The 27,351-nt window shown below is 38.8% G+C and overlaps 1 protein-coding gene across 4 annotated transcripts in view; it reads right to left on the bottom strand.

Moving 5' to 3' along the window:
• Positions 1 to 27,351, bottom strand: part of FAT3 (FAT atypical cadherin 3) — a gene marked incomplete at both ends in the record, with an annotated part of 325,298 nt that overhangs the window by 55,962 nt on the left and 241,985 nt on the right. For all 4 annotated transcript variants that reach the window (XM_084300861.1, XM_084300863.1, XM_084300862.1 and 1 more), the window contains 6 exons: positions 7,038 to 7,271; positions 8,718 to 8,871; positions 9,937 to 10,133; positions 16,791 to 20,864; positions 23,705 to 23,915; positions 25,502 to 25,777. In XM_084300861.1, the coding sequence (XP_084156987.1) occupies positions 7,038 to 7,271; positions 8,718 to 8,871; positions 9,937 to 10,133; positions 16,791 to 20,864; positions 23,705 to 23,915; positions 25,502 to 25,777 (5,146 nt within the window). The remainder of the gene's footprint in view (positions 1 to 7,037; positions 7,272 to 8,717; positions 8,872 to 9,936; positions 10,134 to 16,790; positions 20,865 to 23,704; positions 23,916 to 25,501; positions 25,778 to 27,351) is intronic.

Below are 27,351 nucleotides of genomic sequence, written 5' to 3'. Positions count from 1 at the left end.
CCCCAAGTATAGCTAGCCCACTCATTCTTGTTTATCTGTGGAGAGTGAGACTTAACTTTGTTGTCTGCTCACTTACATTTTGAAAACCTTGGGAAAGAAAAATAATGGCAAGCATTAAAAATAAACAAGCAAGAAGTAAAAAAGAAAAAGTGTCCAGAAAGAAAGCTGTAAAAATTGTTATTGCTTATCAACTCAGCTGTTAAGTTTAGGCATTTTACCTGATTATTTATTGTGCTTTGTCTTTCTTCTGTTTCATGGTGTGATTGTTAACAGTGGCACCTATCATATTTTGTGATCAACTAAATGTTAACTACAACACCAGTTACTGGTAGGTAGAAGTCTACAACTTCATTAACAACAAACAAATACTAAACCAGATTTTATAATTCTCCATCATTTTGAGATGAAAGGGAGAGAAATCTTGACAAAAGTACCTTGCTGAACTCTAGAATAATTTTCAAGTTATTTTTTCAATTTAAGCAGAAAAATCTAGCCAAGTTCAATCCATAACACTGCTACTGAGACATGCTTTCACTATGTTGTTCCTTTTCTGTGGAGAAACAACAGCTTTAACTCCAAAAGCAGTTTTCTGGTTTGGTTGGATGTTGTCTTCTTCAGTAGGAAGACAAGGTCTTTCTGACTAGCTCTTTCCTTCTTTCCTTCTTTTTTCTAGCAGGGATTTATATAGCCGAGGGTGTGGGCATACACAAGTTTGTTTCCATCCGTGGTCCTGAGTGCTTCACTTCTTCATGATTATCAGGCATAAGCTTGATTATGTTTTCGAAGTGACGAGAGGCTATGAAGTAATTGGAGGTGTAAACACCATTTGGATACACCTAATTTAGAGTTATGCTGGCTGCAGTAACACTGCATCTGACAATACTGACAATTTATCACTATGCTGAAATAGTGGTGTGTAGCAGGAGAATGCATATATATGTATGTATGCATCTATGCATATATATACACACACATAGACATAAATATGTATGTTTCAGTGGCCCAATTCAAACACAGGCCTTATTCAATCAAAGTAATCCAGGAGGTGCAATTCTTTCTGTTTGTCATGCATCTAGTTCTCTGACACCATGTTGTTAATAATGTCTTGGAAATCTCAAAAATAAAAGAAATTAATGGGAACAACAAAGTATAAGGATAGCACCTAGGCCATATTACCCGTGTTTCTTTCCTTTCTACCTGGCCTCTTAGGATGTTGCAGAAGGAAATAAGAGTGTTTTGATGACTTCTGCTTGCTGAACACACACTAACTCTGAGCCATCTCAATACACAGATACACATTATTGTAATGCAAGATGGGTGCTTGAGTTCCCCTGACTACCTATTTGCAGCTTTAAAAATCTGACCCTTTGAAGGATTCAACAATAGGGTCGCATAGTCTGACTGCTAGCAGGATTGGGTCTCCTAAGTGTCAAGGCGTGGGAAGCAAAATATGGAATACGAAGTAGGGCTTATTTAGGTAGAAACCTGAGTTTTCTACAATAATCCCCAAACACCTTGTTTGTTTACCTCCTAACACTAGAGAAGTCTCAACTCCACTGAGTCTGACTATCATTTTTTATTTGGCAATTTTTCCGGGGCCCAAAGTGCAGCATCTCTGCATTCCTCAAAGTGCTCCTGACTTTATTAGAAGGTGAAAGCTAGGTTTTCTCCTGAACTGCTTTCTGAGTTAACTTGAACCTGTACATGTCCTCAGGACTAACCAGTCTGCCTTGGCCAACCTGGTCTAGTAGAAGGTGTCCCTGTCCATGGCAGGGGGTTGGAAATAGATGATCTTTAAGGTCCTTTCCAACCCAACCTGTTCTGTGATTCTATGATGACAGTTCGGTGCTCTTTTATAATGCAATAGTAGCTAAAACTTTTTTTTTTTTTTTTTTTTTTAAACTTAGCTGGGGAGGATGTAGGGCTTTGCTCTCCCACTCTCCCTATGCAACAAAATTCAAATGCTTAGAGCACCTTAAAGGAAGGAGGAGTAGGTACATTGCTATAGGCTATTACTTTTCATTGAATAAACCCTGGGGTACAGAGCACAGAACCCAGTCACCCACCATGCTACAGAGCAATTCTCACTTGTGTTTTTTTTCTCCAATTCCTGAAACCTTTTTCAAAACAGCTTCAGTGATGATGGAAAAGACCCTCTACTTCAACTGTAACCTGAGTCTGCATAACCCCTTACTTATGCAATGTTGTTTTGAATAGCCTCAAAAAGAGGAACAAATAATTCAGGTCTTCCATATCCTGCATTAGTATACTATCCCCTGGACTATTTTATAAGGCAGTGGGGCAAAGAGGTGAGTAAATATACAAGAAGCTCCACATATGTTTTTTAGAGAATGAGCCTTCCTTGCCATCTTTTTTATAAACGCTCAAACAACATCATCTAGCTAGCCGTGGCTTCACTGCTAAAGCTATCTACCTAGTAGCTGGGTTTTATTACCTCTTCTATCCTATTATTTGTGTTATCCTTCTTATGCACATTTCAATCTTCATTTTCTTCTTTTTCAGATCCTGAATGCCTCAAAATTTTCCAGACCTGCTTTAAGGGACCTGCCTAACATAAACAAACCACATTTGAAGCAGAAGTTTGTTGTACATTTGCTTTGCCAGCGAATGTCAAAATCAATGTTGCCTTCAGTATTTTCATGTGCCATTATGCATTATACAGAAATGTGCTCTTTAATCAGGTTGTGACCGCCTTGCCTGCTTCTCTGCGATCTCACCTGGCAGCACTTAACTCTTCCCTGTGTGGCCCAGCTGGGTGTGCAACAGGCTCACTTGCCCTAATTCCTTCAAGAGCAAAGCCCATTGCTGATACAGCTGAAATCTTGACTAATTACTTCCATACATGTGTTGCTGGAAATGGTCACCACTGAACCACCTTGGGTTGTGCTCACTGACACTTTGATGCCACTTTCTACAGGCAAGTGTTTTGTTTCATAAACCCCAGAGTGCTATGTCCCTTGGCCATTATTTTACAAGTATTTAGTTTTTATTCTTTTAATTGATTCTTCAGTTTTCTTGTTGACCCAATGAGAGTACAAGAAGGAAAATAAGGTATAATACTTTTCCTGCGCAACCCTCCTGGGGGTAGATACACTCCAGACTGAACTGACTGAAATCTAAAGGAGAGTCTACATTACCATTCTTCCCTAGGAAATAAAAAAAATCAAAAACATCTCTTATTTCCTGTGCACCTGCCTTACAAGTGTACATGGTAAGGGATTTTATTGTATTTTTTGGCAAACTTAGTCTTTATTGAAACATCAAAATTCATTGAGGCCTAAGACTGCTGGGAAAGCATCAGTTTTGTCATAGATTTATTTCAAATCCAAGTTAAAGCTTTCCATCAGAGGCATAAAGCAAATGGCACTCTTCCCCCAGTTCACCAGTTCCCCAGCAGCCCACCGTGCAGATGATGGGACACAGTCTGCTCCCCTGCACTTAGTGGTGGAGGGCAGGGTTAGAGAGCAGATGTCTCCCAACAAGAAGGTCAAATGACTTCCCCAGACGGGCTCAGTCCTTTCTGCCACAGCTCTTTCATTTTACATGAAGAGGTGAATAATTAGTTTCCCACACCGAGAACCAGGCCGATTAAAAGCTTGATTGATTAAAACTCTCCACATTAAAGGTACTAATCAGAGGGCTACAGAATCTGTCTCATAAATCTTGGTCCAAAGAGTATTTCGCTCTACACAACTCTTTAAAAAAAGCACAGCCAAACTCAAGCACAATTGACCTGTATAACCTGTATGTATAAACTTAAGGTAGCCTCAAGTATTATCCCAGCTCCCTGAATTAGGCTTTCAACACCCATTTTTCCCTCCAACCTACCTGAGTACTGCAGCTTCAAATACTGAGTTTGTTTCTGACCATTCACAAAAAAAAATCAGATCTCTGCTTTTCCCTATTTTTGTCACAATACGTGGTAATTTTTGCTTTTTGTTCAGCCTCCTTTTCTTTTCCTAAATGAGCCAAGGTCACGTGTACCCGTGCTACATCAACACAGCCTCGAGGGGCATCACACAGCCAACATGGGACCCACGTGTCCTGGACAATGTGCCCAGCTCTGTGCTGTGAGGCTTGTAGGTTTGCAACCAGCTCAGTTCATCTCATTCTGAGGCTCTACTCCAAGCACACAGTGTACACACACACACACTGAATACTCAGTTCATAAAATTGCCTAAACATAAAAGTTTTCCCAGACAGCACTGCAATCTTTTTGCTGCCTGCAAGCACCATAACCTGCTTTAGTTATAGCCCAGGAGAAATACCCATGGCCAGAAGAAGGAAAGAAAAGCTTCAGTGATACAACTCAGTACAAATCCTGCACAACTTGGGCTGCAGCACTGTATGCAGGCAATAAAACATGAGCAGCACTGAAAATGATTATGGACCTGCAATTCAGGTAGCAATTTGGGCTCCATGTTTATTTTGATGTTTATCAGCTTTCTAATTTTGTGCTTGCCACAAAGTCCCATATACGTTTCCTCAGTGTTGCTGCTCTAGCATAACCCTAATTCCTTTGAAACAGGCTGATATTGTAGTTGTCTGATGAGCTTGCTCAGATAATTACACCTCAGTGTTCATGCCAGCGCTTCTTGTGCCCTAATTTGAACAGAATGGAGTAATTTGGCACTTTGATTTGAAGACAGTGGGAGGTGGAAAATCTACCTGCTCCCCATGAACTTCTCTAACAAACTGTAAAATCAGCACTTGCCCTTCATTTCTTAGTTTGCACATATCAAAACCTGATGGTGGCAAGTTAGTAGGAAGTATTACCTTGTGGAAATATTAAGGTTTTCCAATGGAAAAAAGGATAGGAGAAAATATTGTTCTATAATAAAGTTATCAATATTTTAACAAAGGGATGTGTGTATCCACTCTCTCTTCTAAGCATTCATTTAACTTAAGATACCTAGATACATGGAGAGGTTAAATGGAAACCAGCTTGCATGCTACTACAGTTAAGTTCTCAATAGCTAAACCCATTTATTTTTTTTTCTGCTGAATACTGTAAAGCAAAATCACAGCTCTTCTTCAGTATGTCCAGCTGGTACAGGCAGTTTCTAAGCATGTAACCAAATTACAAATATATGAAACAACTTATGCTCCAGTCCTGAAATCTCCCAGAATATTATGAGTTCAGGAACTTTAAGAGACATCAAAGGCACAAAGCAGATACAACACTATTTTCCTGTTACTAGAAATTATCTTAATTATCCAGCACTGTCTGACGACAATATTTCCAGTTTTATGTTAAATGCTATTTAGTTACAGGCAGTTGCAGACCACAAATTGACTTATCTCAAGTTTTATCTCAATGGATTCTACATCAATATTCTTACCCTTATGGTACCTGGTTCTCCAAAACCTAGAGCATAAGAACTGTCAAATTTTAAGATTGATTGTAAAATGTTTCCTGAACGTCAAAAGTTGATCTGTATGATGATTCCCAGCTTCATTTATGTTTTTAGGATAACTCTCCACAGGACCCAACAGGAATATCGTATTCCATGGAGAATATCAATAATATATTTCTACTCTGTGTTGGGAACATTACACTACGTAAACTTAATCATTTTGCAGCAACAGGGAATCAGTGATTTTGGTATCAATAGAATAAATAGTATTAATAGAACAGTAATTGATATAAAATCATATTTTAGAGAACAGAGTCACTATTATATGATAGTGTCTTGTCTGATTTTCAAATCTAGTCATTAAAGGAAAGGCGTACTGTTTTCTTATTCATCCCTGTCTTTAACTTATCTTGTTTCAGAAAGAAGATGTAGCAATTAGATCATGGTTTTTTTTTTTTTTTAATTATTATTATTTTATTTTTTTTTCCATAGCTAACCATCTTATTATGCAAAGTTGGTGCTAACAGGAACTTTTATTGACAACTTTCAACCCTAATCCCTTGTGACTCTCCACTCCTTGAATGTCATCTCACCTATGAGAGAAATGGTAATTAAGACAATGGAAACGAACAACACTGGGTGTTCAGACTGTTCAGTAGCTAACTACCAGTAATTGGCTCTTCACTGCAGGACAGTGTCATAAATTTTAATAGTGATTTTTCAGCCAAGCATATAATGCAGCACTTCATAGATACTTTAATGAACGCTTTCTGCTCCTTTACTGATTACTGTATATTTACACTATCAACCTGAGTAAAAATTGGGACTTCCAGCATGTACTGTACTTTAAAAAAATATATTTAATTATTTTTTATCATTCAGTGAAAGGCCTGCTTTTTATGTGAAGCTACTTAAGCCACAGTTTTTACAAAACATCTCCAAAACCACAGGAAGAAAAAATAAATTATGGGATTTATTTATTCCAGCTGAAGTGAATAAGCTGAGAACAAAATCTGATATTCATCAGGTTTTACCACTGTGCTATGAAAAATATCTTTAAATATTTATAACTGGGCCTAGATTTCAAGGTTAAGGTCCTCATATAATAAACTATTCCACTTCAAAAGAATCTACATTTAAACAGCTAGAACATTTATAGTGTATATTCACAATGTACAACAATAGTTTCATGCTAAGGTAACCAGCTGGAACAAATGGGAGTTATAGCAGTATAAAACTCCAGCAATATTGTGATTAATCACATATAAGTCCCTATAGCACTTAACTATATTATTTGCCTACGTAGAGGCATGGGTATCCAAAACCATGGTTCAGGAAAGGACGTGAGACCACTCGAGGAAGAAAGTTGGAATTTACCCAAAAAACTATCACTGATCAAGAGAATAAAAGACTACACACTTCTGTAGCTGCTGCAATGCTTCTTCTGTTTGTAACACCATCATGCCAAGCTCAGCCATGAGCATTGCAGGGTAACAAAAGAGAAGACAGAAAAATGGGGATTATCCAGAAACAAGGAGGAAAGAATGAAGAAAGATGAAAGACTGAGGAAAGAGGAAAGAAAAAGTCATCTGCATTGCAGTTCCAACAACCCAGAGTTTTCCTGTACATTAGTTACTGTTTGCAGTGTCACTCTCTTACCGACATCGGGATCAGTGGCTTGGACTCTTGTTAGCAAGGCCTTAGTGGCAGTATTCTCATAGACACACGCGGTGTAGTGATCAGATGAAAACACTGGTGGGTTATCATTCACATCTTCTAAAATAAGATGGATTTCCGATTGGCAAAACCTGCCACCACCATCCGTAGCTCGGGCAATCAGGTTGTATGCAGGGATTTTCTCTCGATCAAGTGGCGCCAAGGATTTCAGCTCACCTGAAATTGATTAAAAGCAGCAGTTGTAATTACTGCTGTAGCAGCATCACTAATACTAGACAGTGGGAGTAGCTCAAAAACATGTATTTAACTGGAATTTACAAGAAGAAAAAACAACCTTGCTTATTCCAATGAGCAGATTAAAACCCCACAGCAGTGTCACTTCTCACCCCTCTCCACCCAAATAATTGAGCTGGTGGCATGACTGCAGGTAGGACAAGCCACTCATGGTGGCCTTTGAGAATCTGCAACTTCTAAGAGCATAACATGGTATGTTTTCTGAAGTCTGTCTTTTATTACTCTCAAGATTTATAGACTTCAAGACTTAGAAAAGTCACCATGAATCTACTGATGACAACAGCCATAATGAACTGCAAAGTTTTCTAATGCTACCATTCGAGACAGAACCAATCTCTTCTCCCACATTTTAACCTCCAATCACCTCTGAATTCCTGTAGATGCCTCTGGCATCTAGCTTGAATATGACTTCTTATTCTTATAACACAATAAACAATAGCAGCAAAGACAGTTTCTCACTCAGACTGTGAGAACTTTACCCACAATCTGCTTTCCACAGCACTGATAAATGACAGCAAACGTGGCCACATCTGCAAACAGCCATTATTAGTCAAAGGGTAAGTTTTGGTTTATTTTGGTAAAGGGAGTAATTTGAAATAAAAGACAAGATTTGGTCTTAAGGAGGGCAAAACTTCCCTTTCCACACACTGCACAGACCTCTGAATGCCTCTTGTCGGTAGCACTACGACAATATCAGGTGCTGCCTCCTGCTAGCCAGGTGGAGGAGGCATTGCACAGGGATGGACTTAGGCTGTCATAACAGAAACTAAATTCCCAGAAGTAACAGAAGTAACAAAAGAGTGGGATTTTTATTCATGGAAAAATTATTTTATTTAGCTTTACTTTATAACAAGCATGAAATCTGGACCTTCGCAGAGATCAAAACCTTTTTCAAGACCCTCTGCCAAATGAACAACACCTTTGTAGCACTCCCCTGTGCCCACAAATTCATTACTGATATCCTTTTTCTACTCAAGTCTGAGTATAAAAAGAATGTTGTTGTTACATGGTATAAAAGCCAGTAATTCCAGATCAGGGTGGAAGACATAAAGTCCAAATGTGAAGGAGAACCCTGCTGGCAGCTTCTCCTGTTCTGCACCAAGACAACTCCAGGACAAGGGCCCCATGTCTCTGTCCTAACTTGAGGTCTGGCTGGGAAACAAAAGGGTCAGCTTCTACTGTCCTGAACACAACACTCAACCTGGCCAACAAACGTCCCACCCAAAATTACCACTTTGGAAGTGGTCATCCATACCTGCCAGAACTGGAACTGGCTGATAACCAAATGTAACCTAACTTTAGTTAAGGAAATTGGTACCCGCTGAGGGATTAAGAAGGCTATCTGAAAACGTTTAGTTGTCATCTTACCATTTTCTGGATCTAAGAAAAATTTATTGTTCCCAGGACCGTAGAGAGAGTAGCGAATTTCACCATTGGACCCAATGTCAGCATCTTTAGCTTTGATTTTTAGAATGACTTTGTTTGATGGAATATCTTCAGGAAACAGTGCTGTGTATGCAACCTAGAGAAAAAAAACAAAACAAAACAAAGCAGAAATGTAAGCTATGCAATAACAGTGTTTTATAGCTATTGTACAACTTTTTTTTTTTTTTTTTAACTCTCTGTAGTGTATTTTTCTATACAGGAAGCAATTTTCCTTTATGTAATACAGTCCTAGAAATTCAAATTGCTGCTAAGCCTTGAGGTGTCACAAAAACAATGCCAAATTATGACTCTTAATAGGGCTAGTCTTAGGTGTAAAATGCAGTCACATTTTCTGTCTTCCATTTCTTTCATCAACACCCATGAAATGGATGTGTGCTAATGAAGACAGCTGTTTTTATCACATCATCCAGTAGTGTTGAGGGAGATACGGATTGTGATTCCCCAGAGTGGTGCTTGTAATGACAGCAGTCCATTGGTGATAATGTAATGATGGGAATTACATGTGTGTATACATATGGATATATAAATAAGATTCTGCAAGCTGTACTGTTAAGGAAATCTAGTATTTATCGTGCCTTTTGTTTCACACACACCTTCCTATCACAGTAATACTGGTTTCCCACATTACCTCTCCATAGAATAAGAGACAGCTGATGCTGTGAAAGCTGTGGTCAGGCCATACTGAATGCATGCCTGACAGCTTGAGAGCAAGCTATATTCTTCTACCTTTTCTACTGTGTCTCTGGCTGCTAGCCACCTGACACATTTGGGAAGGCTGGAGTTAGATTAGACTGAAGACATTTTCACATTGATTGTGAAGGAAAAGCATTTTTTTTTCTGTTGGGGGAAAGTGGCTGCCCTATAGCAGTGCTACCTCACAACCCTTTGCATTTTAGAAAGCCAGCTAAGAGCATATTGCAGAAGAGGGAGGAGACTCCTCCACTGCCTTTGCCAGGCCATTATCCTTTCACCTTGGCTTCACAAGACTGTTGTATCCTGCTTCCCTCCACATCACTCTATATCCCTCACCTAAGACCTTCAGGATGAAAATGGGCATCTCCTGTAAATACAGCAGTGTCATCCACTGGGAAACCATCACTTCCAGCACCACAGAAGATTGCAGAGGGTGTTGCTAACTCACCCGCTCACAGACTGGGTTGTTATCATTAACGTCAGTGACCGTCACTTCCACAGCAGCTTGGGTTACAAAGAGGCCATCCGTGGCAGTGATGTTCAGGTAATACACATCTTGTTCTTCCCGATCTAGTGGCCTTTTTACATAAACCTTCCATTCGTTCTGAACCAGTCCCAGAGCAAACTTCCCTTTGGGATTCCCTCCTGCAATGAGACAAGCAACTCACAAAAGGTTAGGGCATCCCTCCAGGGCTCCCACCTGATTTAAGCACAAATACAGACTCATCCTAGGCGACCAGGAATATGCAATTGTCATTTGTTTTCCAGTGACAGGTGCTTTCAAACTTGCAGATTCAGGAAATCTGTAATGAGATTACGTTCCCTGTGTTTATTGCCCCCCAAACGGCTTGTATGAAAGTGAACCAATAACTTTCAGCGGAAACAAAATCCATTTAGCAGAGCTGAAGATGATCTCTTGTTTAGTTCCCCTTAAGGGCAATCAAATTCAAACTGTGAACAATCAATAGTCCTCTCAGGCTGGTACAATTGTCTTTCCACTTAGTCTCGGGAGAGGATGTAATACACCGCAGCTCTTGTTACCAAGACAATTTCATTAGCTGTTGATTATGCAATCAAGGACTGGAAGTAGGTTCTATTAAGGAATCCTCTAATGAAAGCTTTATCATACAGCTGTGCCTTTCTTCTGCTCATTAAAATTCTATTTTTTAAAAAAGTTTACACGACAGAAGAAGACACATTAGTATTAAATAGTCCTAACAAGAGGTCATTTGAGGAGCAGTTGGAAGATAAGCACTACAATTAGGTCAAATGTATCAGAGAGTGAGAGCTGGGGAAAGCCAGTGAGGAGTGCAGGAGTCAAAGCGGAACAGCTTTTTATCATGCTGTAACACCAACAGCGAACCTCGTAACATTGCTCTTTCACATCATTAAACCACATGGGGGAAAAAGCAGGCTGGAAGAGGGAAAGATTTGATCCACATCATCCTCAGGAAGGAAGGAAGGACATTTCACATGCCGAAGGTACAAGGAATCAAACCAGGGATAGCTCTTTAATGTCTCTCACAATTATTTACACTTCCATTTGAAACAGTACCGTCCTCTGCCAGCTCCACAAAGAAACCACTATCAAGCACCTTTCTTTGAGCCTGTTTTCAACCCCCTTGTCAGACCAGACAGAAGACCTTTTACGCCAACCACCCAGTCTTCTATGTCCAGTATCTAACATGTTTGGTCTGTAAAAATATATCTGCACATTTAAGGATTTAGGATGGAGCACAAAATAGTTATAGCAAACTTGTGTGCTATAGGAACTGAGTGAGGACAAAGAAAAAACGATCACACTGCTCCACTGGGTAAACTTTAATTCCAGCTAACCTGGTACTAACTCTTTTCCCACCATATTAAGCTTTCTCCTGTGCAGAAATGCAATCTGAGAACTGCTATCCATGTTTCTCATGTATAAAAGTGGTATAAAAATATTAAGGGAAAGCTTATTCTTTCTTGTGTCAGGATCAAGAATGTCAAACATGCTAAGTTTGGCTTTGCTCACAACTTATTCAGGGTCCTGACATGTGTCAGGGGATCTGTCCGAGCTTAATGGAAAGACCAGGTTCTTAAACCTTCCTCTCTAGTTCAATGTTTGAGTAAATTAGTGTTTAAAAAAAACAACAACAAATCCAACAGAGAAAAGATGTATTTGAGCTGCCTCTGCTGTCAGGAGATTAGGTGTCACTGCTGTTGTTTCTGGTGGCACAATTCTGTCAGTTCCTGGGGACCAGCTTAGCAAAAATAAGGCAGAGAAGATCTGAACTTAAAACTGTGCTTAAAATGAAGCAAAAAAATGTAATGCACATTTCATGCCTTCTTTGTACATCAAAAAGCAAAAAAGAGGTCACGGGCTGTAATCTATGCCTTTTTCATTAGCTACCAATGACAAGTTAGACTGGTTTCTATTTGATATGAACACTAAGTTAGTTGAGATGGGCTGAGGAAATCTTTCTCGTTAAGCATCACCATTTGAGCTAAGTGTAATTGTGTCAGAAAACAACGTTGTAATGAAGAAGATTTCCCGAAAATTAGTCAGATATGCATTATAATTGTAAAAGGCCCTGTAGTCATACAGAGCACAAAACAGATATGTCACAGATATTTGCTGTTGATAGAAAATCAACTTTTTAGGTCACAAAACCAAGCTGATCTCAGTTTTCCCACTGATTTCTATGACAGTTTGGAGTAACCATCATAGGACTCAGACAAACCTTGTTTAACCTACTGTGTGATATAAACTGACTTCCCCTAAAGAGGGTTACTTAGTATGTTGATGTGCACTGCAGGCCAGTCTGAATACAACCCAAGGCAATGTGAAGCTGTCCACTGACTTGAGTCTTAATGTGATTGTCAAAGAAGGTAGACCCCTGCTGATTAACATTAAATTCTCTCTATTCAGCTCAACATCAGCATAAAAAAGCTTAATGCTCTTTTAGAAAAGGCTGTAATCTTATCACAGTGAGCTTAATGTTGTAAACCATTAATAAAAATGGTCTTAAATACTCTTATTTAGTTTCATGATATCAGTCAGTGCTTTCCTGCATATTAGTTCTTTTGTAAAAGGAAATGATTAACTGTCCTGAGCTACTATGAAGCAATGCACTCAAGGTATGGATATCCCATTGCTAAGTAAAGAGGAAAGGTAAAATCTAATTAAAATCAGCTGGTGGCTTTTATGGCTGGCAGTAACACTAGCTTGGAGCAATTTTAAAATCACTGTTGCTTTGTTGTTGATGGAATAGCTTTTGAATCACACAGGAATTTTGGGAGTATATATTAAAAAATGGTCCCTGGAATCCCTTTCTCTCCTCACTTCACTAGAAAAGGATCGATTTCAATGGCCAAGAAACCTGTGTAATAAGCAGCAAACATGTGAAACAGTTTATTTGCATGCATTTTTCATGAGTGCTACCTTTCTTCTCTCTTGCTTCTCAGGACTGGCTATATACTTTGTTGATGGAAGACAAAGGAGGAAGTTGTACTATACAATGTAACAGAAATAATAAGATGTAAACAGTAAAATAATGCCAAGACATATTCTTAAAAAAAGAAATGCAAGAAAAAAAAATCCACACTGTGGCCCAGGGAACCATTTTCTAGTACTTCTACATATGTCTCGATGCAGATCTCATTCTGCAGTGATTAATTAACTTTTTCACTAATATATGTAAGCAGATTCAGTATCCTAGGGGCGTTCTAATTAATTAGTTTTTCACTCTGAATAATGTAGCTTTTCTAAACGGAAGCCTCCTGACTACATGTATTAATGGATTCTTTAAAATCTGTTGGCAGTTTTCTTATGTTCTACTTTGAATGTCACAACAGTGAAGTGCTAGCTACAAAAAACACTCCAGTAACTTTTTAGAATGGCTTTGAGGGTAAAAGAATCAGCATTATCTTTTATCTTTTGTTACTTGAAGTTTAAATAATGCTCTCCCTCCCTCCCTAGTCAGCAAATAGTACAAAGCCAAATCAAGCTCAAGTTTAAGAAAAGAAAGAAAACAGCTAGATACAAATGAAATGCAGAGACACAGTGATCCAAAATAAACGAATCCTGACACACATCATTACTAAAGCACACACAGAGGGAATTATAACGGCTAAAAGGGAACTGAAAGCTAGAAGCCAGCAATATCAGTTTTCACTGCAATGCTGATCTGGGAGGGAGAACTGAATATTTACTGGCTTATTTATTTAGATTCTCTCTTACATTTATGCATCTATTTAGATACATTCAATTCCTAATTAGAACTCCGGGCATTTGTAACTTAAAATCAATAGGTTTACCCCCCACCCCCCACTTTAAGATGTTGCATGTTTACTGAGCTGCCAAAATTATAAACCCAATCCTCTTAGCTTTACTATTGTAAAATATGCATACTGTTCTTCAGCCTGCAGTACAAGTCTTCCTCAAACATCTAAGCAAACATTTCTGCAGAACTCCAGATCTCAAATATAAAATAGAAGCAAACAAACAAATTTTAATACTGTTGTCTGTTCTTACATTTACATGCCTGATGGAGCCTAATTAATTCAAAACACTTTACAATACCAAAGTCCTAGCAACTGACATTTTTCTGATGGCTTTTCCTTGTTTTCCACTGTTAAATCTCAGTAATACCTAGCTGTCTTTAGGCTGGCTAAACATCCTAGCTAAACATTGACATATCCCTGTTGTTTGTCAAACTACCACAAATTATAAAGGCAATGAGTTTGAATGAGCCTTCAGAAGGAAACTACTGTGCTTCCTAAGTGCACTTGTGTCAACTAAACTTTCTAATGGCTTTCTACTAAGATTTTTATATCAAGCTTTTCCTTTGTGAACATCTCCACTTGTTATCAAACTCCAAATAACAAATGAGAAGTGCAAAATTTTTTTCCACTATCAAATGCAGATTAAAATGGCAGTTTGAAAAATGGAGTTTGAAAATGGCGACTACTTGCCAGTAATCATGGACACATGTCCTAAAGGGAAGGAGTTCAAAACAGAATGTATATTTACCCACCAGAATGCATATTTCCCTTTTCAAAGTTGTTCAGAAGGCTGCAATAAGTGTTTGCATTTCCTAAAAAAGTGCAAAGGGCTCTTAAGTGATCACATCTGTCCCAGAATGTTTCCTCCTTTCATCTCCTGAAAGATGATTTTTTTCCATCTTTTTTCTGTGTGCTACTTTTCATGACGTGTACTTGCACAAAGCTGGTTTTGATGGATTCAAATGTTGTAATTTGTCTTCTTTTCCCTTTTTATCAGTGTCCTGTTTTTCCTCAGAAATTGTTTATTGTATTCATGGAGGTTTCTACAGCTCAAAATGCATCCAAAAAGATACAACATTTGAATAATCACCTGGCTAATCCGATCCATGAAATATTCAAATGCAGTTCCCAAGCTTAATTTGGGGTGTAGTGTGAATAGACTATTTCATTACTTAAACTATGTCTTAATATCTGAATCAAAAGAACCTAGTTTCTCTATGTTCATTTCCCAAATTCAAAGGATATACTCAGACAGTGGAGTTTCTGAGCTCATATGCTCTAGTAATTGTATAGTAGGCATTAGAGAAAGTTTGTGGCTTTGACATCTAATGTTTTCAGAAACTAAAAAAAATGGCAAAATAACTGACATATTTTGAACTGTGTTAATTAAGGTACAAAATGACTTGAAGCTTTTGAGTCATATACGACAATTATTTAAAAGTCCAATTTTTGCTAAATTAACAGCATAGGAATGTGAAGAAAACAGATCAATACATAATTAAAAGCATAATTCATTATAAGAGATGACAAAGTTTTCAGAACAAAGAAAAAACAGTATCTTTGATTAACAGGGCATGCTAAAATATTTTTGTTACAAACCTTAAGGGTTTGCATTTCCTATAGCACTTTATATACTGGCATCTCAAATACTTAATATTACAAATTGCTTCAAATATTACAAAATCACTAAGGTGAAGCACTACTTATTTAGTTTTAGACATGTGGAAACTGAGGCACCAGATAATGCACCTTGTTTACAGCCTTCAAATCCTGTGCTTTACTCACAAGCCTAATTTTTGCCTCTAATTCTAGTATCCTACAACATGTCGCACTACAGACACACTAGCTTTTGCAAGCCTTCAAACTGAATCTAGGCTTTTATGGAAACTATGAATCTCTGGCTCCTTTGAAAATGATGCTACTTCAGATGCATAACATGGGCACTCTGTAGATTACTGGAACATCCCACTTGTCTCTATAAACCATCCCACAAACATTTCCAATTTAATAGCCAACATAGAAGTAGAAGTCTTGTACTCCAGAGCAAAATAAACAAACTGTTGTCCTGTGAGTTGTCAGACTTTTCATTTTTGCCCATTGCCTTCTACTTGTGTGCAGTCTTGTGTAATTCTAATCCTATCCAATGAGATATATGTGAACTTGCCCAATAATCTGGCTATTACTGTGTACTTAGTATTGGCTCTTGGACTGTGAAGTTTAGAGGGAGTGACGAAGTTTTTCCCTAAAAAAAATCTATTGGACAATGCAAGCTGTAGGCAGAAAAATAACTGCAGCACCCCATCACTCACAATAAACTCACACAAAATCTATCCTGAATCTTGGGGAAAAGAAGGAAAGAGCAATGTTACCACACTTTGAAAAATATGTTAGTAATGCAATTGAAATTGCCACATGCTGTATATAGCAATGCATGGCAGCTAACTGGTTCTTCAGAATGGATTACCATTTCACCAGCCAGAAATCTGGGCTGATAAGAAATTGTATCCCCATCTTGTTCCAAGGTTGCTCCAATGTGCAGTTTTCTTAAATAGTGCTATTTTGAAATGGTTCCTACATGCACTCTCCTCTCTCAAAAAGAAAAAGGCTATTCCAAAAAATTTAATGCTTGGAAGTGTGAAGATTTTCTCCTTAAGAATGAAAAGTTCTTCTTCCCTTGGCTGGAACATTGTCATGATATTTTCCAAGCTGATATATTAATTATGATGGGTTGATGGTTCATGTTACATTGCACTGCAGCAAATCATGAAGAATTATTCTGGGAAGTTAGAGAGAGAATCACCTGGACAGACACAGACTGACACAAACACAAACACACATTCCCTTCCCTTCTCAGCTTTGCTAGTTGCTGCAAAAGTCTGTCCAAACTAAAGAAAAAAAAATTGAAGGGAGATGCATTTGTCTGAGTCACAGTGATAACTTAGCTGAAACCCTTGATAATTTTTCTCCTTAAAACTGGACACATGCACAGTTCTTCAGTAAAGCTGTTTTTGGGAAGAAAGCATGCTTGCCGTTTCTTACCTGTAATATGGTAGCTAACCTGCCGGTTGACATCAGATGTATCTTCATCCCAGGTGCTAAGTACAGCCACAACTTCCCCTGGAGCATCACTCTCCTTCACTGATCCTCTGTAGACCTCATGCTCAAAGACAGGTGCGTTATCATTTATGTCTGTCACAGTGACTGAGACCAAGGTGGTTGATGACAAGGATAAGGCTTCCCCTAGATCTGAGGCCACCACTGCAAAAGTGAAAGCAGGATCTTTTTCATGGTCCAGATCCTTCAGTGTGCTAATCCAGCCACTGTTGCTATCAATGGTGAAAGCTTCTGTGATCTTCTCCAGCTCTGATTCCAATGCGAGTGTATAGGTGACCTGCCCATTTGCACTTGAGTCTGCATCAACCGCTTTAACTTGCATAAGTTTGGTTCCTACGGGCATCCCTTCCATTATTATAGCATCATAGCTTACTGTTTCAAATATGGGCTTGTTGTCATTTATATCCAACACCTTCACCTCCACATCCACTGTCAACACAATGTCCACTTTGTCCAACTGAATGGTAGCTGCAACTTTAAAGTGAAATGCAGAATTTGTCTCATGGTCAAGTCTCTTATCCAGTTTTAAGAGTCCCGTGTCTTGTTCTATGATGAACACACCATCTTTGTTGTTTTCTGACAGCTCACCATTAACTGTGGTGTACAAAGCACCCTGATTAGGTGTAACATGAACAATGTCAATAGTACTGCCTATGAGGGTATCTTCTGCTATGGTGAAAGAATACTGGGGTTGGGAAAAGGAAGGTAAAATGGTTTCTGGAGGTAAAACATGGATGTAGACAGGAATGAGGGAGTGCTTTACAGGAATGCCACCATCAACTGCTTTGACAAAGAATGACAGAACTGTGTTTTTCAGTTGGTTAAAGCTACCCTTGGTGACCATCCATCCATTGTCTGGATCTATTTCAAGCAGATCAGCTACTGAAACTGAGGCCTCGCTATAAAGAGAATAGGTAATTCTGGAATTGGCTCCATCATCTGGATCTACTGCTTGCACTTGGGTCACCAAGTAACCCTTCCCAACATCTGCTTTGACGCTTGCTCTGTATTCAACCGTCATAAACTGGGGAGCGTTGTCATTCTCATCCACTACTATCACTCTCACAGTGCAAAATGTAGTCCTGCCACCCCCATCAAGTGCTCTCAGAAATATACCAATGTCACTTTCCAGCAGGTTCTCCCGGTCTAGTCGCTCAGTTGTCAGAATCTGGCCATTGTTATCAATCAAAAATCGGTCCTTGGCAAAGTCATTTATTATGGAGTAGCTTATCTGGCCATATACACCTGAATCCCCATCTGTGGCCTTCACATGAAGTACCTTAGTTCCAGGAGCTGCATTTTCTCTAACCTCTGCAACATAAACACTCTGTGAAAACACAGGGCTGTAGAGGTTGGCCCCAAGGATCTGTATATGCACCTGGGCTGTGCTGGTGAACAACCCATCTGAGACAGAGACATTTAGGCTGTACATGGGCTCCATTCGTTGCTTCCGATGGTTGGAAAGGGTGATTACACCACTCTTGCTATCCATAATAAAACTGGTCCGATCGTTTCCTGATAGGATGCTGTACTCCAGTCTGTCAAAATCAGAGCTGTCAGCATCTGAGGCTTGGACGCAAGTCACAAAATGACCCCGAGGTGCCAGTTCACTCACATACGATTCATATATTAGCTGGTTGAAAATTGGAGGGTTGTCATTCATGTCTGTTATTGAGATACTTACAAGAACTTCACTGCTAAGTGGTGGGAACCCATTATCAGTTGCTCTGACTTTCAAGCTGCACTGCTGTATGAGTTCATGATCCAACATACGTGCTGTCAGAATTAGGCCACTTGTGCTGTCTATATGGAAATAATCTGTGCTGTTAAAGGTGTCCTGGACTATCTGATACTGCACAATTTTGTTATTGTCAGAGTCAGCATCAGTAGCAACAACCTGCAATACAGGAGTCCCAATCAAAGATGCTTCAGATAAAGTAGCATTATAAGCTGACTGATCAAAAACTGGAGGGTTATCGTTCACATCATTAACAATCAAGTCCACAGTGACCTCAGCTCGAGCACCAGTGAGAGCATCGCTGGCTCGCACCATTAGCTTAAAAAGAGAATTTATTTCATAGTCCAGTGGGCTGATGACACTCAGAACTCCGGTATCAAAGTCAATATTAAACTGATTGTAAGGATCTCCATCGACAATGATATAAATGATTCCCTGGCCTTCTGGACTGGTTGCATTTATGCTTAAAATTGGTGTGTGAATTTCTATATCTTCATTTACAGAAGCTGTATAGAAGGGCTTGTCAAACACAGGCATTGCTTTGTTAACAATAGTAATGGGGAGCTCTACTGAAGCAGACAGTGATGGGTTGCCACCATCTTTTGCAAGAATGACAACTAAATACTCTATATTAGATAAGTCAGAATTGAAGGCTTCTTTGAGGGTGACACTACCAGTTCCCCTATCAATTTCAAAATGTCCATAATCTTCCTTCAGAAGATATGACACATCACCATTTTCATCCTTATCTTTATCAATAGCTGTCACTCGATATATCAAGGTACCAGGCTCAGCATCAACTTGCACAGCAGCGTAGTATGGAAGGCCTACAAACACTGGTGCGTTGTCGTTTATGTCTTCAATGTAAACCCTCACGACCACTCGAGCAACACGAAGGTGATCTAGTTCACGGCTTGCTTCCACCACCAACTCATACAGCTCTTGTTCTTCTCGGTCAAAGGGTATGCCAGTCGTCTGAATGACTCCTGATGTGGGTTTGATTTTAAATTTGTTTCCTGGGTTTAATATGCTATATTTCAAGGGCTCATTAAGACGGTTACCAACAGCATTTACCACAGCGATCTTTGTGATATTGGTGGTGTTTTCTGAGATAGACGTGGAATAAAAATTTTGTGTGAAATGAAGCCCGCTATCCATGGCTTCTTTTACCATTATTGTCACCATAGCAGTGCTATAAAATTTCCCATCAGATACTCTCACTATTAGCATATAATGGTCTTTGGAGAGGCTATTGTTTTTAATTGTGAGTATTCCTGTGCTTGAATCAATCAAAAAATGGTCCAGATTGCCTTCAATTAGACTATATGTGAGTTCAGGAGGGATCTCTGAATCTGGGTCTGTAGCCTTGACTTTGAGAACCTCAACACCAACATATGTGGGCAGAAGCAGGACAGTCTCAAATACTGCCTGGCTGAAGACTGGTGGGTTGTCATTGACATCAGTTACCTCAATGGTTACTTCAACAGGGCTCTCTGCTGTAAGCTGAGGATTGCCACTGTCTCTAACATGCACATGGAAGTGGAAGTGGGCTATTGTTTCATGATCTAAATTTGCAATGGTTCTAATTGCACCTGTGCTGGAATCTACTGTGAAGTACTTTTTTGCAGTAGATTCAACGATTTGGTAGACGAGCAAAGCATTCTGGTTGCTGTCAGCATCAGTGGCACGTATCACAAGGGGGCTGTTATTTGCACTTCGGACTATGCTATTTACAGGAGCAGCTTCGCTTATGCTGCCTGAGTACTGAGAGAAGAGAAAAACTGGTGGGTTATCATTTTCATCAACAATCTGAATGTTCACAGTGGCATTTGATGCCATCCCTGCCATATTTGTTGCCTGTACAATGAGCTGATAAGAGGAAGCACGTTCATAATCAAGGGTCTTTTGACTGGTGATGACTCCAGAATATGGGTTTATAGTGAAGACTCCATCCACATTCCCATCTTTAACCTCATAAACTAACGTGGACTGACTGATTGCAGAAAGAGAGATGACAGAAGTACCAATATCCATGTTTTCATTAATCTCAGCTTGGTATTCTTTGAGAGTGAACTTAGGGTGGGAGTTATCTGCCATTGTCACAGATATCCGTACAATTGCTGTTGCAGAAAGTGGTGGAGAACCTTGGTCAGCCACTTTAACCGACAGAACAAACTGTCCCATTGTGGTTAAGTCTGGCTCCTTCAGTAATGTAATGATCCCTAAAACTGGTTCGATCTTGAATGTGTTTCCTGTATTTCCTAAAATGGAAACATTGCAAGAAAATTATAAATGAAATACAATGCATTTAAATGATAATTAATAAAGGGAAATTATCTGCAATTTGTCAACGACAATTATTTAAAACAAAAACAAACAACAACAAAACAGCAAACAAATATAAAATAATTATAAAGGGCCTTTTAGTCTTTCTTTCTGAAAATCAGGCCATCCCAGTAGGCAGTGCAGGTGTTCAAACTTTCAAAGACTCAGATGCTGCTGTTTATTACCTTGATTCTCAGTGTCAACATTTGAGCATGTGGTGCATGTATATTACTACCACCAAACTAGGAAAAAGCATCCCTAAATTATGGGAGTTAGTCAAATACATGTACACCTAAGGCAATGAAACTAGATCAGAGGCTAACAAGCCAATTACATGACAAATGGATAACAACTCAGTCTCTTAATTGAAGGGGATATTAAGCAACCGTAGAGAAGATTACAGTAGTTCAAGACTCAAAGAACTGAATATAAAAAGGTTAAAGTGGCATTTAGAAAAATAAAACTGAACAAATAGCATAGAAAAGAGATTAAAGTATCTTGTGGCACAAAGGTTTATCATACGATCTCTGAGGAGGATGAATCTAGATGAATGAGATTTAGAAGAAAATGTCATGAAATGTCTGGTATAACATGCAAGCAGGGATATCACTGCACAAAGGTGAAAACAGCAAGTTTGGATCATGGACCTTCTTTGGGGTCCTTTTTTTTTTTTTTTTGTCTTTTTCCTTTTTATATAGCTGCATTGCCTACCTCTTCTTTAGCAAGACAGATTCACATCTATTGCTATGTATCCCTATCCTGTAATTAGAGTTGCTTTTATTAAGCAATCAGTATTTGCTGGTTTCTTGAGTGTCTGCTTGAAAGAGGACATTATGTGCATATATGGCATGAATAAGCATACAGACTCTTTTTCAGAATTTGATTCTAAAAATATACAGCATGTACTGAGTTACAGCGATTCCAATCATTATAACATGTTTCTGATATTGTGGTAGTTTATACTCTAAAATGTAGAACTACTTCCAATCCATCCATGAAGTGAAGAGAAATATGTCTCATGAAACTGGTGATAAACAGATATTTTTTTGAGTGGTGATTGCTACAGGTGCTGTGCACAAAGAAATAAATATGAGGATTGTAGCTGAAATACCAAACACATAGAATCCTAAATGAAGTGAGTTAATGTATATTATTTTATAGATGCAATTCACTATCTGCTGTAAATTCTGGTACTTGGAGGCTAATTTAAGCCACGTAGTACTGTATGTAGTTCAATACTGGTAGTAGCTTTCTATTTATATCAATCCTTTCAGATCAGTAAAGTTTACTTGACTAGATAAAACAAAAATTGTGCTATTCACTGAGGAGCTGAGGTTCTGCCAGAGCTACAAATTCTCATAAAGAACACAGTATTTGTCCCACTTGCAGACACTACAAATGCTGCTGTAGTTGTTTTGTCAGTGCTTGCTAATACAAAAGATTTGTAGCCACTGATTGCCTTACGTAAGGCCAGAGCTCATTCTTCTCCCTTAGGAATCTGCTATGAAATTAAACAAAACTTACTTTCTCTACCATTTGCTCTCTTCACATGTAAGGTGATGTAAGTAATTCCCCTGAATGAAGGGGCTGTATACTATTTGAATGCTGCAGTTAAAATTAGTATCCTTAACTGCACAGATTTTATGGATCATACAGCAGCAAAAGGCTGAATTTTGATGCATCTGGGATTTGAACATCTGTGGATAATGAAACTGCGGGAGTGCATGGCTTATAATAAATGGAAGTTTGAAGTCTGACACTGCAGAGAGAACTCGATGAAACAGCAAAAGGCTGTAATAGGAGAGAGAGCCTGTAAGAAAGAAAAAAACACGCAGACTGAAAAAGAATCATCTAATAGCCAAAACAACCTTTCTAATCTTTGCTTTTTTTTTTTTTTTTTTTTTTTTTATCTGCATCGTGTGTTCTATTACCAGTGGAATAAAGCCATACTCCTAGCATGTCAGAGGGCTTCTTACATTGTGGTGGCACCTAAGAGTGATTGGGTTGGAGCCCATCATAGGAACAAGTTGCCAAGAAAAAGCTGCTAACAGGCTTGAAATACAACACTGCCCCAGGAAGCTGTGTGGTCTACTCAGGGTTTGTTCTGCAATATACAATGCTGTCCTGTCTGGGTATGTGTAAAACATTAAAACAATAAAAACTCCAAAGGTTACAAATTTCCACTTCCTCCCCTCTTTTCCAGGCACCCGTCTTGGATATAGGCTAATGGTTTAACTTAGAGATAATGCCTAACTTCAGATTCATACGAGCCAGAGAAAGTTGCATTTGCTTGTGCGTGTAGCATAGATAATGTGAATTTCCCATGACCTTGCTGTTATACTGACAGAGAGATGCTTTTGCTGTTTCAGTTTATATGGTGAATATAAATATATGAGGCTTAACAGCAAAAGCAATTTTATTCTGATATCACTATGGCTTCCCTTAGGCTTCTGTTGACATACAGTTGTTTCAAGAGCCATTGTGCCTCTAAACAACTATGGCTTTGCTGGCAGAAATTTTTAGTCTCCATGCTCCTCTGATCCTAATATTGGCAAAGATGCCAGGTTGTACCAGCTGTTGTGGCATTGGTTTATGGAGGATCACTAGGCACTAGACTGAAGCCAACAACCTGAAAACTGTCTCTATCAGCAGCTTTCAATAACTATTTTCCATGATGTTTTTGAAGGAATGACTTAGAGGTAAAAGGCTCAGTAGCCACCTAGTGAACGTCAATGAGATTCAGGGCTGATGCCACATTTTCAGCCTCTGTCCTAACCTGCTTCAATAGTGTAGATAAGCTCTGCATTTTCTCCTTTATCTTTGTCCAAAGCCGTGACTTGCAAAACTGCTGATCCAATAGCTGCTGATTCAAATACTGAGGCTTCGTAGAGTGGGCTGGTGAAGTATGGGCTGTGGTCGTTGGAGTCTTCCACATTTATGATGACTCTGGCCAGGTTTCTTCTGTAAGGGAATTCTTGATCTCGAACCTATGGAAGAGGTGCATGATACACTATTGGTATCCATTTTCTAAAACTTCACAAATTTTAGTTATCTGAGTGCTAGTAATGCTTTCAGTTCAGTTGAATACAAAGTAATAATAAATTACATTTGATCCAAAGAACCTGCAGTCTGAACCACAATCACATATGAAAAACAAGAGCTCTGAGACTTTTTTTTTTCAATTGTGAAAAAATGAATGGTAAGTAAATATTGTGGCATGCATTTTTGGAATAGCAACCATATGACATCTTAAATTCAGTTTTCGGATTGCAACACATACCTTTTTTTTTTTTTTTTTTTTTTTTCTATACATGTTATGTGGTCATGCCCTTATGCTAACTCTCCCCACTTTACAGCCTAGTGGCAAACATGCCTTGCACACTGCTCCTTTCAAAGAACTACAGAAAATTTTACCCACTGTCATCAGTCAGGTCATTGAGTCGAGTCATTGAGCACTCGTATCTGCCAATGGACTCTTTCAGCATTATATATGTACATTCCATTTTGAATATGATGATAACAGTAGCAATCAGACTAGGAATAATCTTAAAAATTGTTAAGCACTCTCAGTGTTAGCATCATTTATTGCCCCTCTCTCAACTCCATACTAAAGATCTCTGTACACTGACAATCCTGCCAGCAGCCCTGAAATTCGGTTCCTGATACACAGGGCAAAAAAACCTACTCCATCAGGTAGAGATCAAACAAAAGCACTGAGAAGTGAAACCCTCTGTGGTTCAATTTATATTTATTTCTAATCCTGCTCACAAAAGAGCTTGCAGCTTTTTACACAGTGTGCTCCAACCCTGCTCAGCTCCTGCTCACTGTGTCTCCCAGCAGCTCTCAAATCTTGGGCTCTCCCACCCAAAGCTGTTCCTGTACCTAATATGTTGTGAGAAGTTCCTTTACAGAACTTCTCTGCAGGGCTATTGGGTATTTAAAGAAAATAGCAGACTACAATGTTTAAACGAAGACAGATTTTTTTTGTTTTTATTAACCTCCACTTCACAATATACAACCTTCACTTGAAAACTGAGACACTTATGTTCTGTATCTAGGCATACGGAGCAAAAAATGGTAATTAATTTTCCCTGCATACCCAAACATTTGGAAAATGTAGCTGAAAACTGTATTTATATAAACAGTTTATGTACTGAAATACGTCCGTAGAAGTAAACTATAAATGAGGCTTGTATTCAGAAGGGCTGTAGCATTCTGTATGGCAAGAAAGCCGTTATCTCCCTGTGAATAACTTCTCAAATAACTTTCAGCCTCACTTCAGAAACTCTGAAAATTACCTTGAGTGAGAAGACCAGATGCCAAGAGATTAAATAAATTCCTGCTTGCTCTCCCTTGAGATGGCAAATCATTTCATATTAGATACAATGAATTGACTGTAAGATTCATAGAAGTCCAAATAAAAAGGTAAAATAAATACACAGCAGGGCAGGCAGGATGAAATTAATGACTATTTACTGCAGCGGAAGTACTTTGCTCAGGCAAAGAGTGAGGCATGTTTGCACCTGAAACATCAGTGATTGTGTCTTGAGCCAAGTGAATATTGCATTCTTACCATGACATTAAGGATGTGCTTATCTTGAGCTTCATGGTCTAATCTCTCAGCAGTATAGAGAACCCCAGTGCTGGGATCAATTCTGAATTTTCTCACACTGACTGCATCGATGCTGCTGTGAATAGTGTAGCTCAGCTTATGTTTTTCATCTCTGTCTATGGCTTCAATTTGCAGAATTTCAGTGTCAGGGAGGATATCCTCTGAGATGGTGACATCATAACTTGGTTGAGAGAATTCTGGGCCATTATCATTGTTATCCAACACTTTGATAAGAACCTACAGTTAATAAAAGAAAAAACATTTGGAGTTATTGAAGTCTAGTCAGACTGCTGAACAGGCACCTGAAGAAATGTAATTTACTTTAGATGGCTGATGATGTTACGTTGCTGTATGGTGGGACTGAGAACCATCATTTAATGGAAAATACTTACTGTTCAGATCAAAACAAATAGTAAGGATATGACTTCGGTGGCAAAATGTTCCTGATTACAATATCTACTTGGAGGCTGATAAAGAAGTCCATGTGAGAGATTTTCCATATCTACAGATTGGCAAATACTCCTGCAATGGTAAATAGTAATGGTTCTGTTGTCCCTTACAAGTGCGCTAGTTACAAGAGACTTCTGCAGCTATTATGGGATTTCCTTTTCCCCTCACTGTTAGTAAGGCAAGAAAAGAATCCTTTTCAAGTTACTAAAATCCATCTTTTATACAATCAAGAGTATAAATCCTATGAGTATAAATCCTGCATTGTTCTCTGCCCCGCATATTGTGTTGGGGCATACTAGCACTATCAAACCATGCCATCAGTGGAGACTCCAAGTTGTTGTTACATCCCAGGCTAATGTCAGGTAAGACTTGATGAGGACAGACCAGGAATCACCCTGCCACGACGGTGCTGGCCCACCCCACACTGTCCAGGACAGATAACCTCAAGGTACTGGTGCCAAAGAGGGATTATTTTTATGGTTTCACCTTTGCTCTTCCTTTGCCGGTGATGCTTGTCTTTATTGCCAACTAACACAATTTCCCCTTGAACACCTACTCATTTCCTTTCCATTGCAGTTTATGAATGGCAAGACTGCTGCTAAGAATGTGAATGAACACTATGCCACTGGCTTCAAGCATGTCTTAAACCTTAGGTACTAACCCTTAAAGAAATGCAGAGAGGGGAAAGGCAGCCAGAATAATGTTGTTGGTGCATACTACACCCATCTCAATGCATCACAAGCTGTCCCTGGTAACTAATAAGAAATAACTGGTAACTAATAAGAATCACTATTTTCCAAGTTTTGACTTTGGACAGTTACATTATGCAATGTCATATGTGTGTGGCTCTGATGAGGTTTTGTGTTTTTCACAACTGGAGGAGTCACATAGTGGTGAAAATTTGCTTTCCAGACTCTCTAAGCTGTAGGTTACTTTGGGTGGCACAGCAGCAAAACCCTTGAAAAAGAATCTAATACTGAAAGATGCAATGCAAAGAGTTGCCTCTTTTTCAGTACTGAAAACAAAAAGTATCCTTTGCAGAATATGCCCATGAAAACACACCTGATTTTATAATGAAGGAAGTGAAACAATCTTTTTATTCAAAAAATTTGAAATGTCAAATAGTCCAATGAACTGCATGGGAAAGGCTGTGCCCAGGACTCTTCCTGAAGATTAGATGACTTGACTCATCTCTCATAATATTTTCTTGGTTGCTCTGGAAAGTACCTGGCTCATTTTTAAGAATATACTTTATTACTTTGCTTGATCAAGCCCTGTAAACCCATACATTCTTAACGGAAGAAAAATACACTTATACTTTTACTACAATATTGCACAAACAGATGTTGGCCTCAGAGAGA

This window comes from Netta rufina (genome assembly GCF_964035555.1).
Source record: "Netta rufina genome assembly, chromosome: 1".
Lineage (NCBI taxonomy): Eukaryota > Metazoa > Chordata > Aves > Anseriformes > Anatidae > Netta > Netta rufina.
This window is presented reverse-complemented; position numbering and strand designations above follow the sequence as displayed.